The 15,608-nt window shown below is 61.9% G+C and overlaps 4 protein-coding genes across 4 annotated transcripts; 3 read left to right on the top strand and 1 right to left on the bottom strand.

Moving 5' to 3' along the window:
- Positions 1-793: 793 nt before the first annotated feature.
- Positions 794-2,360, top strand: SPRG_11979 (hypothetical protein; the record flags this gene model as incomplete). The annotated part of the gene is made up of 3 exons (XM_012351009.1): positions 794-1,290; positions 1,977-2,143; positions 2,169-2,360. The coding sequence occupies exons 1-3, from the start codon at positions 852-854 to the stop codon at positions 2,358-2,360; spliced, it is 798 nt and encodes a 265-aa protein (XP_012206399.1). The 5' UTR covers positions 794-851.
- A 34-nt stretch (positions 2,361-2,394) lies between these two features.
- Positions 2,395-6,778, top strand: SPRG_11978 (hypothetical protein; the record flags this gene model as incomplete). The annotated part of the gene is made up of 7 exons (XM_012351008.1): positions 2,395-2,629; positions 2,680-3,170; positions 3,224-4,006; positions 4,096-4,163; positions 4,217-5,408; positions 5,440-5,740; positions 5,799-6,778. 7 exons carry the CDS (start codon positions 2,395-2,397, stop codon positions 6,686-6,688), a joined length of 3,960 nt encoding a protein of 1,319 aa, XP_012206398.1. The 3' UTR covers positions 6,689-6,778.
- A 2,835-nt stretch (positions 6,779-9,613) lies between these two features.
- Positions 9,614-10,646, bottom strand: SPRG_11977 (hypothetical protein; the record flags this gene model as incomplete). Its single annotated transcript, XM_012351007.1, has 4 exons — positions 9,614-10,114; positions 10,141-10,365; positions 10,410-10,529; positions 10,566-10,646. 4 exons carry the CDS (start codon positions 10,644-10,646, stop codon positions 9,614-9,616), a joined length of 927 nt encoding a protein of 308 aa, XP_012206397.1.
- A 467-nt stretch (positions 10,647-11,113) lies between these two features.
- SPRG_21075 (hypothetical protein) lies at positions 11,114-14,505 on the top strand (the record flags this gene model as incomplete). The annotated part of the gene is made up of 3 exons (XM_012351062.1): positions 11,114-12,106; positions 12,171-13,898; positions 13,930-14,505. The coding sequence occupies 3 exons, from the start codon at positions 11,114-11,116 to the stop codon at positions 14,503-14,505; spliced, it is 3,297 nt and encodes a 1,098-aa protein (XP_012206452.1).
- Positions 14,506-15,608: the final 1,103 nt, after the last annotated feature.

The raw sequence follows: 15,608 nt of genomic DNA, 5'->3' as shown, positions 1-15,608 counted from the left end.
GTGCTGACGCCTCGGCTGCCGCCGTGACCGCGTTTGATAGTGCTGTCCCGCCCGTGGTGTTCCACGTGGGGCCACATGGGCCCGAGCGTGATGCCGCCGCAGTGGCGTCCCAGCCACCGAAAGGCAAAGCGCTCCCGCAGCTCGATTGCCTTCCTTAGCTTCAATGGCAGATGCGTGGGCTAGCACTGCTTGTTGAGTTGCCCACCGTGTTGGACCCGACGACGTCGTCGGCGCAGTCACCGCGTCAGCTGTTGCTCGTGTTGCCCGGTCGACTACACCAGCGGCGATGTCCCAGACGGTGGTCAGTGTTGTTGCGCTTCTGGTGCCTAGTGTTGGACCCGCCGACGACGTCAGTGCCGTCGTTCATGCCGTGCTGTCTCCATCTTTGGCGTCCGAGGGCTGATCAGTTCTGGTTCCCCGTCTTGGGCACAAATACCGGTACCCGCGCGCACCGAAGACTCGGATATCCACCGCGACGTACTCCCGCGCTTTGCACACTCTCGTTTGCTAGTACGCTCTGTCACGTCAAAATGACCATTTTAGTGTGCCAACAAGGCCGAGATTTGCAAATGTGGCGGCCTACCCCCTCTCATTGGGTCGTTAACAAGCATGAATTGCGCGACGCACCGCCAAGCGTGCTGCGCGTTGGCCAATCTCGGCGAAACAAAGCATCGAAAACCAAGTGCGCATCGTCAACAGTGGCGCGATCGGTGAATGCGACGCTCGGCAACTTCTCGTTCTGCGAACAAGGTCACGATGGCCTGCAGGGGTCGCCGCTCATAAGCCTCGCGCAGAGTGGAGATCCGTCACGCGAGCGCCACGCGATTTGTGCGCTCGTTTATATCTTTGAGATGGTCGAGAGCCTTACGAAGATGCCCGAGGAACGCGTGCTTCAACCGCTCTATGCGCCGACAGCGTCACCGGATATCGAAATCCAGCAGCAAGTCGCGCGCTGCCTGGCGCTATTTGTGTCGAAACCGTCGTCACAGCCAACGCTTTTGCGCAGAAGCGCTCTGCAGCTCATTCTGGGATTTGTCAAGTCGCCCGACGCCCTTTCTCAGCGCCTTGGGACGCTTGCGATCGGTAACCTCGCGGTCTCGGCCGCCAACCACAAGGACCTCTTCGACCAGGGCGCGATTGGCGCCTTGCTGCATCTCGAGACGGCGAGCGACGCGGAAACGAGGAGGTGCCTTGCCTTTGCCATCAACGACGTCGCGGGCAACGAAGTCAACTTGGCGCAACTCGACAAGATGGGCATTTTGCGCACGATCATTGGAATCATGGAGCGACGTCGACGAAGAGACGCACGCGATCGTGCGCGACGGTGGCCTCGAGCCCCTCGTGCTGGACGCGCCGTCGAGCGACCCCTGTGTGCGCCGCGAGGTGGCCGTCGCCCCTACAACTTGTCGCTGGACGAGTCCAACAAGGTGTCGATTGCGAATTCGGCGCTCTCATCAGAATGCGATCGTGCGTCGAGACGTCTTGGGCCGGCGTCGCGCAGGCATAGGTTGCAATCAAGTGGAATACAGTGTGCGTCTACACAAATGACGTCATGATTCGACCGTCCAAAGACAGTCGCGACCCACCGTTCATGTCCGTGTCGGGCGAGCCTGGACGCGACCGCGGCGGTGCCATCCTCGTCAATCTCAGAAGCGTGGACGATCCAGTAGTGCTTTGCGAGGCGCTCAAATATGTGTGCAACTTGGCGTGCAACTTGCGCCTCCTTGAGGTCCTCTGCCACGACCTCCTCCTGCACCTTTGGCGCCATCGGCCTCGGCAACATTTATGCCAACCCTCTCACGCACAACATCGTCACGCACGACATACGTTGTGACACCCCTCGGACGCCTCGTGGTCGATGCCGCCGTGCCCGAGCCGCAGCGCTTTGCGGTGTTGGCGCTCGGAAGTATCTTCGGCAACAGCACGTACCACGACAAGAGTCTCGGCATCTTGTCGCCGCTCGTGCAGGCGCTGAGTTCCCTGCGCGCTCGAGACGCGGTTCTATGCGACATTTGCTCTTGGGAAGCTCGCCATGAACGCGACGCACCAGCGACCCATCGCGTGGACCAACCCAGCGGTCGACGCCACGCTCGCGTTGATGACGCAAGGCGAGAGCTTACACGCCCAGTACCAAGCCGTGTCGGTGCTGCGACATCATTCGCGCCGAGGCCATGTCGATTGCGCGGACGCCGAACTTGCTTCTCGCGCTTGTCGTCGCCGCCAGTGCGGCTTTTCACGTCGCGTACATTGAACTGGATCGCGAACTCGCGGCGCTTTCGTGCAGCTGGACGTTAAGCGACGCGCACAAGCTGCCGACAACGACGTCGCCGCTGCACCACCTTTGCCTCGGGCGACATTGAGGTCGCGCGGAAGGTCTCCAGCGCGCTCGCTAACATGGCCGAAGAGATGGAGACGCACGTGAGCATGCTGGAGTTCCACGCCATGCCCAATTGCGTGCGTCTCTTCCGTAGTCGCTACGTCAGCGTGTACCGCAAAGGAAGTCGATGCGCCGCCAACTTGCTCTCGTCGGCCGACGTGCACGCGCTCTTTCTGCACGAGGAGGGGCTTTTGGGACTCCTCCGCGTCGCCAAAGCCAACGGCGTCGAATGCCAGTACAGCGTCGCGCTGAGTTTGCAGTTGGCGATGCAAACGGAAACCATGTCATGCTGCGCCAGACAGGGTGCCTCCCGTGCCTCTTTCGCCTCCTCGGCGCAACGGGACTGGCCGTGCAGCGCCAAGCCGCCGCTGCCCTCAAAGCGCTCTGCGCCAACGCAGTCAACAAGCCATTCATTACCGACAACGGAATTATTCCCGCGATCATTTTGCTCCTGCGCGCGCAAGACGTCGAGTTGCAGCCAAGGGCCGCGGGTGCGCTCTGGCATCTCTCGTTGCATTTGCCAGTCATTTGTCGCCGAGAGCGGTCTTGTCCGCTTTTTAAAGCGTGCAAGTTCGAAGAGTTGAAGCTACAGTGCGCCGGCGCGCTCGCAAATCTAAGCGAGAACACGAAAACTCAGAAGGTGCTCGTTGCCCAAGGCAGCTTGCACGCGCTCATGGAGCTCGCGAAAGCGATGTTGCATCATGCAGCACACGGCGCGCGCGTTCGCCAACGTGGCGAGAACCAAGTCAACGTCTTCTCGACGGACGAGCTCAAGGCCATGTTTATGCTCGCGGTGTCGACTGAGAAGGCGCCCTCGCTATCGGCAACATTGCGGTCACGGCCAAGAACCAGCTCCAGATCGCGCACCTCGGGGGCTTTGTACTGTTGATTGCACTGCTCACGAGTTTCTTCCTGGCGTGTCGCGAGTACGCAGCGCGGTGTCTCTACCGCTCCAGTGCCCACAAAGAGAACCAGCACCACATCGTCGACGCCGGCAGCCTCGGGCCTCTCATCGCGCTCGTCTCGGACGCCGCGTTCGTCGAGTGCCAGCGCAACGCAGCCATAGCGCTGTGCAACCTGGCGAGCTGTCACGAGAACGAGCTCCCGATCGTTGAGGCGCACGGCCTCCCGCCGCTCATCCAGCTGCTCGAGTCGCCGAGTCCCGAGTGCACGCGGTATGCGGCCATGACGCTCTGCAACCTCGCAGGCAACTCGGCCAACCAGGTCCACATCGTCAAGGCGCACGGCCTCAAGCCGTTGATTCGCGTCGCGTCGGAGGCCAACGCCGAGAGCGCGCGCTACGCGTGCATGGCGATCGCAAACGTTTCGACGCACCGCCAGAACCGGCTCGTGGTCGTCGACGAAGGCGCGCTGCGGCCGCTCGTGTCGCTGGCGACGTCCGACGTGCTCGAGTGCCAGCGCAGTGCGACGCTCGCCATCTACAATGTGTCGTGTGCGGCCGTGAACCAAGTGCGCATCGTCGAGCAGAACGTGCACGTCCATTTGATCGAACTCGCGACGTCGCCGGACACGGACTGCAAACTGTATGCGACCATGGCGCTGTGCAACCTCACGGCCAACGCCGAGACGCGGATTCCCGCGTCGCGCGCCGGCGGGCTCCAGGCGCTTGTCCTCGGCGCACGAGACATTGACGGCGCCATCTAGCGCTACGCATTGCGCTCTGCAACCTCGCGTGCGACCCGCAACTCCTGATCCAGATCGTCGTGCACGGTAGCCTCGCCGCGATTCTCTTGCTCTGGGACTCGGACGACGCCGACGACCAGCGGTGCGCGCGTTCTTATAGTAAGTATACGGCTTGGCTTGACGCACTTGGTTTAGGTATGCGATCATGGCGCTTGCCAACTCGGCCGCGAGCGAGACGAACCACCCGACCATGACTGCACGCGGTGTGCTCAAGGTCGTTTTGCGCTTAGCGACGGCGCCACGCGACGACATTCGGCAGTACGCCGCCTTTGCCCTCGCCAACTTTGCCGGCAACGCCGAGCACTGCAACACGATCGGCGACGAGGGCGGCGTCGCGCCGTTGATTGCGCTCGCGCACTCGGAGGACCCGAACGCGCACGCGATCGCGGCGCTTCGGCGGCTCTGCCAAGTGTCGGCCACGAACCGCGGGCGCATCGTGCGTGGCGGCGGCCTCGTGCCCCTCGCCTTGGCCGACCACTCGGAAGAGCTCGAGACGCAGCGCGAGGTGGCTGCGACGCTCTGCAACTTGAGCTTGAGCGACGAGTACAAGATGGAGATCGTGCTCAGCGGCGCGCTCCCGCCGCTCATCACGCTGGGGCAGTCGCCGGACGTCGAGGTCGCGCGGCAGGCGTGCGGTGCGATTGCGAACCTCGCCGAGAAGATCGAGACGCACGCGACGTTTGCAGCGGCGCACGGCGGGCGGTTTCTTATCGGTCTCATGCGCCACAAGAGCATCGACATCCATCGCGACGCCTCGCGCGCGATGGCCAACCTCCTCACCTCCTTTGGCCACCACGGCGACATGATTGCTGAAGGTCTTCCGAATTTGATCCACTTGGCGCTCAGCGTCGACACCGAGTGTCAGTACAACGCGGCATTGGCGCTGCGGAAGCTCGCGCCCAACACGGCGAGCCACCGAGGAATTGTCTGCGAAGGCGGGCTCAAGTCGCTCCTCTTTCTGCTCGAGTCGAAAGAAACCAACATCCGCAAGCACGCCGTCGTCGCGCTCCGGGACGTTGCGTCCAACGCCGCGTACCAAGTGCGCTTTTACGAAGAGGGCGGCGTGAGTGCGCTCGTCACGTTCGTGCGGGACGTCGAGCCCAACTTGCAGTGCCCCGCACTCGCCGCACTCCGCCACCTCTCGTGTGCCACGGAGCTCAAGAAACCGATTGTCCAGGCAGGCGTCTTGCGCCCGCTGCTCAAATGCATCAACCCGGCCGGCCACCACGTCGACTTGCTTTGCCAGTGCGCGGGCTTGCTCGCGAACCTCAGCGAACACCTCGAGAACCAGCTCACGATGGTCGAGAAAGGGGCGACGACCGGTCTCGTTCGCGCTCGGCCACATTGACCACGACAAGATCCAGCAAGACGTGGCGCGCGCGCTCGCCAACTTGTCGGCCAACGAAGACAACCACAGCACGATCTACAAGCAAGGCGGGCTCAAGTGCCTCATCGGGCTCACGAGGAGCAAGGAAGAGGTGTGCCAGCGCTACGCGGCCATGGGGCTCCGCTTCCTCGCGTCCAACCCAACGATCCGCGTGCACATTGTGCAAGAGAATCTGCTGCCGCCGTTCTTGGCGCTGGCGCAGTCGCCCGCCCTCGACTACCAGCGCACGGGCGTCCGGCCCCGACGAGGTCGCGATCGTCGAAACCGGCGCGGTGCGACCGCTCCTGCACCTCGTGCGCTTTCCGGACCACGAGATCCAGCGGTAAGCAGCGCTCGCGCTCGCCGGCCTCGCGCTCGGCGACCACGGCCACAACAAACTGCGCATGGTGACGGACGGCGCCGTGCGGCCGCTCGTCGAGATGCTGCGGTACCCGAGCGTGGAGATTCAAAAGTGCGGCTGCTTGGCCTTGAACGCCCTCACGCTCGGCAAGCACGCGGCGACGAAGCTCGCCGTGCTCCAGGAAGACGGGCTCTTGCCGCTCTTGGCGCTCCTGAGTGCGTCCGACATGGAGTGCGTCTGCATCGCGCTCTACTGCGTCGGGTCGATCGCCGAGCACATGGACGTGCTCACCAAGCTCCTCGAGCTCGGCGCGCTGGCCCATATCGTGCACCAGAGCCGCCAGCCGGACCTCGAGGTGAAGCGCAACTGCGGGTACATTTTGGCGCTCGACGTCGAACACCACGAGTTCCACGACGACTTTGTGCGCGAGGGCGGCTTGCAGATCGTGGCGCATCTCGCGTCGAACCGCGAGTACCAGGTCAAGTTCGTCAACATGGGCGCGCTCCGACCGCTGATCGCGATCATGTCGGTCAACGCCGAGCCGCGCCACTACGCGGGCCTCGCCTTGCTCAAGCTCGCCGACAACTACGAGAACCACATCAAGATCGCCGAAGAAGGCGGCATCCAAGCTCTTTTGCGCATTGCGCGCGCCCGCTCGACGGACGAAGAGCTGCAGTACAAGGCGTCCATGAGCCTCGGGCAGCTCGCGGCCAACGCGACCAAGGTCATGCCCAAGGGTCGCCACAGTAACGATGGCGTTGGCGCAGGTGCGTCGCGCATGGCTGCCACGACCGAGCAGCTGCAAGCACGCAAAGCGCGCGAAACCACCACCGAGTACATTGAAAAGAAGATTCGCGCCCAGACCGATGCCAGCGGATGAACCTGCCATCAACAATGTTCCCGTAATATATTTTACATGTCAAAGGGGGGAAGCACGCATTATACGTGTTTGCTCGACAATCAATCTCGTAAATCTTGCGTGCTGGCTCGTTGCTGCCTTTTGCCGGTCGGCGACCGTCTCGTACGACGAGCAAGTCCCAATCTTCCCCAAGTACGTTCTGCGCGATCCATCGACAGTTGGTCGTCGAGGACGTGCTCTCGGTGTTCAGCAGCCTCAAGACGACGATCCAGCTCGACGAGCTTGCCATGCACGTTGACTCAATCGACAACGACCTCAACTTGATCGTCAGTGACGGCGCCATCGCAAGGGCGGTGTCAGTGCCACGGACGGCATCTCTATCTCGTCTTCGCTGGCGCTGTCGTAATGGCCATCTCAGTGCAACCGACCCACTCGACACACCAAAGGGTGTAAGGGTGTAAGGGGCTCGGCACGTCGATTTGTGTACACGGTCGACAAAGGCCTCTGTCCATCACTAGCGACCTTAGTGGGCCGTTGAAAATGATCCCAGCAATTTCCAATGCTTCTTACATTTTGGCCATGCACTGCTACGACAGGCGTTCTACATGTATCAGAAATCAAAACTTCTGCAACCTTTTAAATCACCAAGATATTTTCGGGGGCGCTTTCTCTAGGTATGAGCGCCTTGGGCCGGCCCACGATCGCAGCCATGGTATCGGCGCTCGCTGCATGTGGCGCATCGGAGGCGCCATTATCGTATTGGCTCTGCTGTAGGGAAGGGTTGCGAGGGCAGCTTGCGACGGCCTATGTGGCAGTGGACCGGGCTGAGCGCGCCGCTGAGCGCGATGCCTTCATCTGTGTACTTCTTGATGCTAGTGACTGGCGGCGTCGCCAAGAGGTCGATAGCCCATGTCGTTGGCTTGGTTCCTGAGCGCCTCAACGCGGCCGTCGAGGTCCGCTTGCACTTCTCGCGAAAGGCAGCGCGCTCTGCCTCTTCGTGCAGCCGCTCGTCGCGCCGGGCCTTCCCGATGTTGGCGCGCGTCCACACCACTTCTTGTGCTGGCGGATCCGGCTCGTTTGGAACTTGATCTGGCATGGATATGTTTTTATTGGCTCAGTTCTATATTCATTTTAGCCAATCATTAGACTTGCATCGACCTCGTCTTAAATAGTGTGCGCACGATTCAGCACAACGACGAGTAGCGGCCATCAGAGGCGCCAGCGCCACGTAGCGGCCGTGTATGCATCTCCACACACTATTTGAACGACGTACAAGTCGTTTCCGACGCTACACGTAGCGCAATCACGCGCAAATCCATTTTCCATTTTTCGAGGTGCCGGCAGAATTGCCTAAATACTTCACGTGATATCACGGGGTTCTAAAGCTCCAAACACCCCAATTCTGGCTGCCACAGCTGGTGATGGGTCTCGACCCGGGCTGCGACCAGTTTGTTGGGCCGCGTCGTCGCTTGGGCGCTCACACCAAACTCGAACTGCCGAGCGTCGGTTTTCACGGAATACGACATGTAATTTCGGTGGAAAATGCATTGAAGTCGCGGAAACCGAGGACGCCGTCTTTTTTTATTCGTGTTAGAGAGCGTGTTGCATGTGGCCGAGAGAGGCAAAGTGCGCGCGATACCGCTGCGTGATGAGGCCTTGTATCCCGTACAGTATTTCCGTATAGCGAAAAAGCACACTATATCTACATATTGGTTGCGGCTGTCCATTGCTCTCGCTACAGAGCTCGCACGGCGACGCCACATAGCATTTTAGACTCCCCAAAGTGTGGTCTAGCACTCTCGCAAGTATGGGCGATTTCATTTTCAAACTTCATTTTGGTCGATCCGCCGGCGGGGCGGGCCTGTGTTGACCAAAATATGGTTATATATGGTTGTAAATGGTGAACGCCAATAATGATGGCCGGGGACGCTAGAAAGACGACTCCGAGCCTCCTCGGGCACCACTGACGCTGCTGCATTGAGCGCGAGGAGACTCCATAAATAGTCTCTACGTACTGTACATGTCATCACGAGGTATCGCTCGGTCGCAATGCAGCGTTCCTCGTCGGTCTCCCGCATTTTCGTCAACGCCAGGCCAAAGTGTTTCAGCCAATCAGAGCGACAAGTCGCTCGATTTGTTGCCAATCAGAGGGGCAAGGATTTCTCTTTCGAGCCAATCACTAGAGTCCTTGCCGCGGTTCTCGAACCGATCATCGCCGCCAGCCCAGGCACGTGGTACGTGGCAAGCCGTGCGCAGTCCTCAGGCCGAGGCGCTCACGCGACGGCGATGTAGGTATGGCACAGCCTTTTCATGCGTGACGAGCCACCGATTCGGCCCTTGGGCAACCCCCTGGCCAATTTCTCGACGGCCTCTCTCGCACGTTGGCCAGCCCCAGCGTCGTCGGAGCGCGCGCGCCATCTCTCGGCGCTGATTCTGATGGTTCTATCTCGAGCACCTTACGCATGACGTTCTCCTGCATCTACACTGCACCGAGCCGAGACTGCTGGCAGCGCCACGCCAACAAATTGCTCGCGGCGAACCTGTCGCTCGATGTCGCTGCAATCCGGTCTATGCTCGAGCTGCCAACGAGTCGAGCTCGTAGCCCTCGGCAGCCATCAACTTTTGCCGCGCACGCCCAGGAGGGACTCGACAATCATCTGTGCCGACGGACGCTGCGTCGGGTCAAACGACAAACAGGCGTCGGCGAGGCCACGCAACCACTGCGGACAGTTTGCAATCACTGTCGGACGGAGGTTGCCGAGACGCACGCCGTCGATGATATACCACCGAACCGTTCCTAAACGGGTTCCGCGTTATCTTCCTTACAAAGACTTCGCATATTGTCGCGAATGTACCGAAATGTTCCCAAGTTGGGTCTGGGTCGATTTGCTATCTCTTTTTTTCGATTGTTGATGTCCATATTGACGATTTGATCGTCACTTGGGCTCACGCTAGTTTCAAATGTTGAGAGTAACTCGAGTCGTCCGAGTCATCGCCGAACGTGATCTTCTTGTTGGTCGCAGTGATCAACGTCGGCTGCTTTCTCATCGCGGCCACCTGCTCCTCGCGCTCTCTGATGGCCGCAAGACGTCGGGCGTTCGCGGCTTTCTTGCGCGCGGCTGCGTCCACTACAGGCGCAGCAGGCGTCATTTTGACGGACGCGGCTTCGAGCTCCTTGGCGATCTCGGCCTCCATATGGACATCTTCGTCGTTGTCTTCGCTGTCAGTTTTGCTGCTCCTGGAGGCTGCTTGCGCCTGGGCGTAGGCGAGCTCCCGCTCCCGCTCGGTCTCCGCTTCCATGTCAATGTCATCGGCCGGCAACACCTCGTCTTCGTTCGCGTCGATCGCCACGTCGTCTTGCTCACCTTCTTCGTCTTCTGACGTCTCGGAGCTCATGGCCGCATCCTCGGGCGCATCGACGTCTTCGTTCGACGTCTCGGAGCTCAACTCGGCGTCAGCGACTGCGCTTCAACCTCGGCCTCCACCGCGTCCATGGCATCCACCAAGCCGACCTCATCGTCGCTCTCGTTGTCATCGTCCGGGATCTTAGAGCTCAAGTGACCGTCGTTCTCGTCGGCCCCTTCCTTCTCCGTCTGCGGGGCCTCGACCACGACCGTCGCCACGGGTGCCTTGGACGCCTCGATCGTCACGACGCCGTCGTCGGCAATGAGCATGCGCTTCCCCTTGTAGCGCTCGGACTTTCGAGCTCCATTGTCGGCGCTTCGTCGCCTTGGGCGGGTACAAAGGCGCGCTCACGCTCGGCGAGCACCTCGGCCTCGACCTCGCCGTCGGTCCACACTGCCTGCAGCCGCTGCAAAAAGTCTGGCTTGGCCGACTTAACGCGCAGCCGCTTGCCTTTCCACTAGGGATTGTGGTACGCCTTGTCAAAGGCGTCGACGGTCGACGTCTCGGCGGTCACGTCGCCGGACGCCGATGCGATCTGTAGGTAGGCAAAGTCCTTGGCTGCCGAGTCGGCCATGAGCTCGACGTCGTTGATGCGCAGGTCAGCGTTGTTGGTGAGGAGGCGCTAGGACTTGGTCACATCCTCGGGCAGCCGCCCCACGTAGAGCTGCTGGACCATGGCAATCATCAAACTTGACTGGCTGCGAGTACATGGTTAAAGTGCGGAGCAACCGACACGCATTTAATTGAGCTTTAAACGTCCATGGACCGGGTGGGGCTCAATATAATACGGGGTGCAGCCGAAACAAAACGCATTTAAATGGAATCTTTCTCGTTTGGGGGTACTAGTACCCGGAGCGTATAAATAGACCCCTCCCAACTTTAACGCGCGGATTTGACCTTACAGACCATGAAGGCGGTCGCGTGCGCAAGCTTGCGCACCCGATCGAGGAGATCCGCGTCCGCGCCCTCCACACGATCGAAAGCAAGGTCAGCCGTGGGCTCTGACCGAGGCCGGTGGCGCTTCCGCAAGCGCTCCGGTCCATGCTCGCAGACAGCCTGTCGGCCCTCGCCATTGACTACCCACAGGCCGCGACCCTCCTCCAGCAGCTCAACGCCCCGGCACCGGTCACACGCTCGCGCGCGATGACGCTGCGTAGCATGAAGCTAGCGCCATCTCAACCTCTAGAGGACGTTAAGGAGGCTCCAGCGCTGGCCGAGCCGCCGACCGACACCGCGCGTGGCTGGACGTTCCCGCCCGTCGCGGTCTCCGAGGCCGACGACAAGCTGCTCTTCGAGCTCGAGGTGAAGCTCAAGCTCCAAGCGCGGCCCATGGATGTGCTAGGTGTCGTGCGGTGGCTGCGCGACACGGCGATCATCGACTTTCCGCCCGAAGTCTTCTTGCAGCGCCCGGCGACGCTCCAATACCTCTTGCACCTCGTCGCGACGCCACTTCTCGAGTCTTCCGCGGGCTTTAGCGACGCGTACTACAACTATCCCAAGACCTCGACGTCGGCGACGCTGCTTTTGACAGTCCTCGACGTCCTTCGCGACCTCACGGCCGGATGGCTGCAGTCGTGCCGCCTCCTCGCGCATGCAACGTACACGACCCCGGCCTCGCCGCATCAAAGCCCTTGGTATCCCTCTCCTGCAGGCACACCAGTAGTCGGCAGCTGGTCGCTCGCTGGCGGGCTCCACCAAGTCGTCGTGCACTGGCTCGTCGCGCTCGCGCAGCCGACAGCGCCGCCAGTCCACCTCGTCGCCGCTGTCGCACCAACGTGGCTTTGCGACGCAGACGACCGTGGTCTCGACGCTCCGCGCTTTACGCGGCTTTCCCACGCCATCGCCCACGTGCTCCTTGCGCCACACGTCGACACGCACGTCGTCACGCCGCTTATCCGGTGGGTCGCCGACGTCTTTGCGCAGTTGACGCCGTCCGAATTGCGCCCGTCGGCCATTGTGGTGCCGGACCGACTCGTCGACGAGCTCGCCGCGCACGTGCTCGCAACCGGGAACGAGCAATTGCTGCCGTACGTCGTCGCCTGCCGCCCCGAAATGGCGTCGACGATCGCGTCATGTGCGGCTCTCGGCGCTGCAACAGAAGTGCGACCCGTTTCTCGCGTCGATCGGAGCTCGTCTCGAGGGATCGACGTCGACGTGGGATGCTGCGAGCGCTCTCGCAACGGCACGCGAGCTGCTCGATCTTGTCGCGGACGATGGCCGCCGAGACTCGCTGCTTCGTGCCATCGCACACGTCATCGGCCTGGCCGCCGACGAGCCAGACCTCTCGCTTGCGGTCCAAGAGCTTCTCGAGGCCCTTGGCCGGGTCTGTATTGAGGTCAACAGCCACTACGACACGATCCTGGCGTACGTCGACGGGCCTCTAGGCGGACTTTTAACCACACAAAGTATTCTGCTCGGTCTGTGTCAACGCCTCGCGACCGACCCGACAGTGGACGTTCTCTGGACGCTGCTTGATCTGTGCTGGACCCGTCTCGGCCGTGCGATTCCGTCGATGCTGTGGCCGTACCTGCAGCACTGGGCGTACGCAGAGGTGCCCTTCTCGCCCCATCACGGCGACATCCAAGAGCGCTGGGCGCGGCTACTGCATGCGCTGCCTGCTGTCGCGATGGCGGACGACGTCGTCCTACGCCTTCGGTGTCTCTTCAACCGATCCAACTACGTTCGCCGGGCCGCCGTCATGGGCCTCAACGAGCTTTTACGCTTGGCGGTGGACGATGATGTCTTTGGCGGCGAGGACATGGAGCCCGCGCTGCAAGCCTACGCAAAATCGCACCACCCAGGTCGACACGGCTATTCATCGTCGTCGTCGCAGCTTGTCGAGAAGGCGCGCGTGTGGCTGCTCATGCTGCGCTCGACGTCGCTCGAGGCGAGTATCAAGGCGTCCGTGCTCACTCAAGCCGCCGAGCGATTGTACCGCGTCGGTGGCACGATCGACGTTCTCGCCGACGCCGGTCTTCTTGCCGAGTTGCTTCCGACACTGATGCAGCTCCTGGACGAAGCCTCAATGGCGTCCAAGGGCGTCCTCGTACTCGACCGGCTCTTGGCGCAGTCGGCGTTTGCGCGCAAGTGGTTACGATCCCAAGTCGACGGCCTCCGCGCGCTGTTTCTATGCGCCGGCGCGGAGGCCAACCCCGAGCTGCGCGCTGGCGCGTACTGCTGCCTCTTGTACACCACGGTCGCCCGCGACATCTGGACGCTCAAAGAGGACAACGTCACGTCGATACCGTCGATGCTCTTGCCGACGTTTGGTCTGCACGCGAGCGTCTGGACGTCCATCGACACGCGTTGGCCCACGCCACTACTGGCATCCGCACCCGCGTTCCCTCTGCCTCCGCAGCGACTTGTGGCGGCGCAGTGGACACCCACGCACGTTCGGGCGCATCTCGAAGCGCTCACGTCGGCGTCCTCGCACCGGGCATACCTGCACCACTTGTACAGCTTGCGGTGGTGGCTCGTCGTGGACCCAACAGTGTGGGCGCCGGTCGTCGAGACCCACGGCCAGGATCTCTTGCGTCTCCTCGAGACGTACCCATGCAGCGCCAAGGACATGCTCGTGCTTGCCGCGCTGCTTCGGTGCTTTGCCAGCGTGACGCCAACGCTCGGCTCGTCGCTCCTCATGAGCCTCCTGCTGCGCCTCAAGGTGCACGTGGCGCCGCTGCTTCAGCAGTGTCTCGCGTCCAACGCGCCTCTCTTCGACGCGACCATGTGCTTGCTCTTGGCGATGGCCGAAGCGTCCGTCGACCTCGCGCGGTTTGTCGCCGCCTTCCTCATCGATACGAACGTCCATGCCAGCGCGCTTCTGACGGTCGGCGTCGCCGTCGACGCTTCCGGTGCAGCGCGTCTGTTTGCAGCTCGTGGTGCGGCTCACACAGGTCTCGGGCGTCGACGCCGAGGCGTGGCATCGCTTTGCGTCCGAGACGCTGCGCCCCGTGCTTCTCAGTATCGTGCGCCCGCATCGACGCGCCGACTCGTTCCAGGACAAGCGGCGCGTGCTCCACGCCCTCGAGTGTCTCTTGGCTCTGCCCAGCGACGAGGACGTCGTGGCCACTGCGCGCGGCGTGTTGTTTGACGTCGACGGCCGACTGCGCACCCTCGGCTACATGCTCGTGGCCTCGGGTGCCAAGACAGAGGCCTCGCTGGCCCAGCTGGCACTGGATACGCTGGGCGACGCCACCGAAGCCGCCGCTGTCCGCCGTGCCGCTGGTGCCGTCGTGGCACATGAGAGCGCTCTCGACACGACGTCGGTTCGAACGCTACTCCTCGACGAAACGACGACGCTGGCACCGGCGCTCACACTCGCACTGCTGCGGCTGGTGCCTCCCAACGACTCGAGCGTGCCTTCGTTGCCATGGCCCTCGGTACGTAATGCTTTTTCTACTTGGTATACTACTTGGTATACACACTGTTTGTAGCTCTTGTCGATGGAGACACCGGTTGATGTGCGCACTCGGTTCTTGGCCTCTCGGAGACCAAGTGCTCGGCATTTAGTGACCTCATCACGGTATCTCATGACTCTAGCTCAACATAGTTGGTATCTTTGTGTCGTAGGAGGCATGGACGACGTCGCATCAGTCGGACGCAATGCTCAGTGTGCGCGCCGCGTCTTTGCTGCTGCTGTCGGTTGCGCCGCGTCCGTCTCTGGTATCCCTCGACGCTGTGAAATATGATCTTATCGTCACGTGTAGGCGTCGCTCTTGCCAGCGGTATCGACCGTTTGGTCTGGTCGGGACCACTCGATCGCTTCTACGCAGCGCTCTTGGGCGACGTGCTCTGCGTTCTCAGCGTCCTTCTCGCCGAGAGCTCGCTGCACCTGCCAGCGTCGTTTCTCTCAGAGCTACTAGGCGCACTGCTCCGAGTGACATCAGACCGCTTTGCCGATCCCACGCTCCTCGAACGTCTCTTGGCGCCGATGGCAGCACTGCTTCCGCGCGTGCTGCCGCTTCTTTTGCCGCAGGAATCCACCAAACTCTCAACCCTCAGTGACCACGTCGCCGCACTCCTCGTGCACACAGAGGTGGCACCGGCGCCGCTCGCATCGATCCTCACGTCGATTGCCGAGTCGGACGAGGTATCGATTGCGCCCACACACAACCTCGTGGCTGTGGCGTGGCGCCGGCTCCTTCGCGCCGCCGACACGATGCGACTGCGCGGCGTCTCGGCGTCCGACGGCTTTGCGCTGTACGCAAGCCTCCTCACCGGTCTTTTCTTCGCCTCCAAGACGGCGCAGGACGACGCGACGGCGCTGGAGCTGCCGCGGCACATGGCCACCATCTACACGACGCTTTGCAAGCCGGCGGTCAACGCACCGGTGGCCTCGGCGGCTCTCGCTCTGCTGATCAACTACGTCCGTGCCAACGACACCTCGAAGCGCGCGGTGGTTGCCCAAGGTGTGCTCTACGCGCAGCTCTGGGAGGCTGCCCTGGCACGCAATGGCACCTCGTCGCAGGTGTTTTCGCTGCTCAAATCGCTCGTACTACACTCGGATGGCGTCCTCGTGGCCATCAAGCGCGGCTTC

This window comes from Saprolegnia parasitica (genome assembly GCF_000151545.1).
Source record: "Saprolegnia parasitica CBS 223.65 unplaced genomic scaffold supercont2.73, whole genome shotgun sequence".
Taxonomy (NCBI): domain Eukaryota; phylum Oomycota; class Saprolegniomycetes; order Saprolegniales; family Saprolegniaceae; genus Saprolegnia; species Saprolegnia parasitica.
Note: the sequence above shows the minus strand (reverse complement) of the source record. Positions and strands in the feature narration are given on the sequence as shown.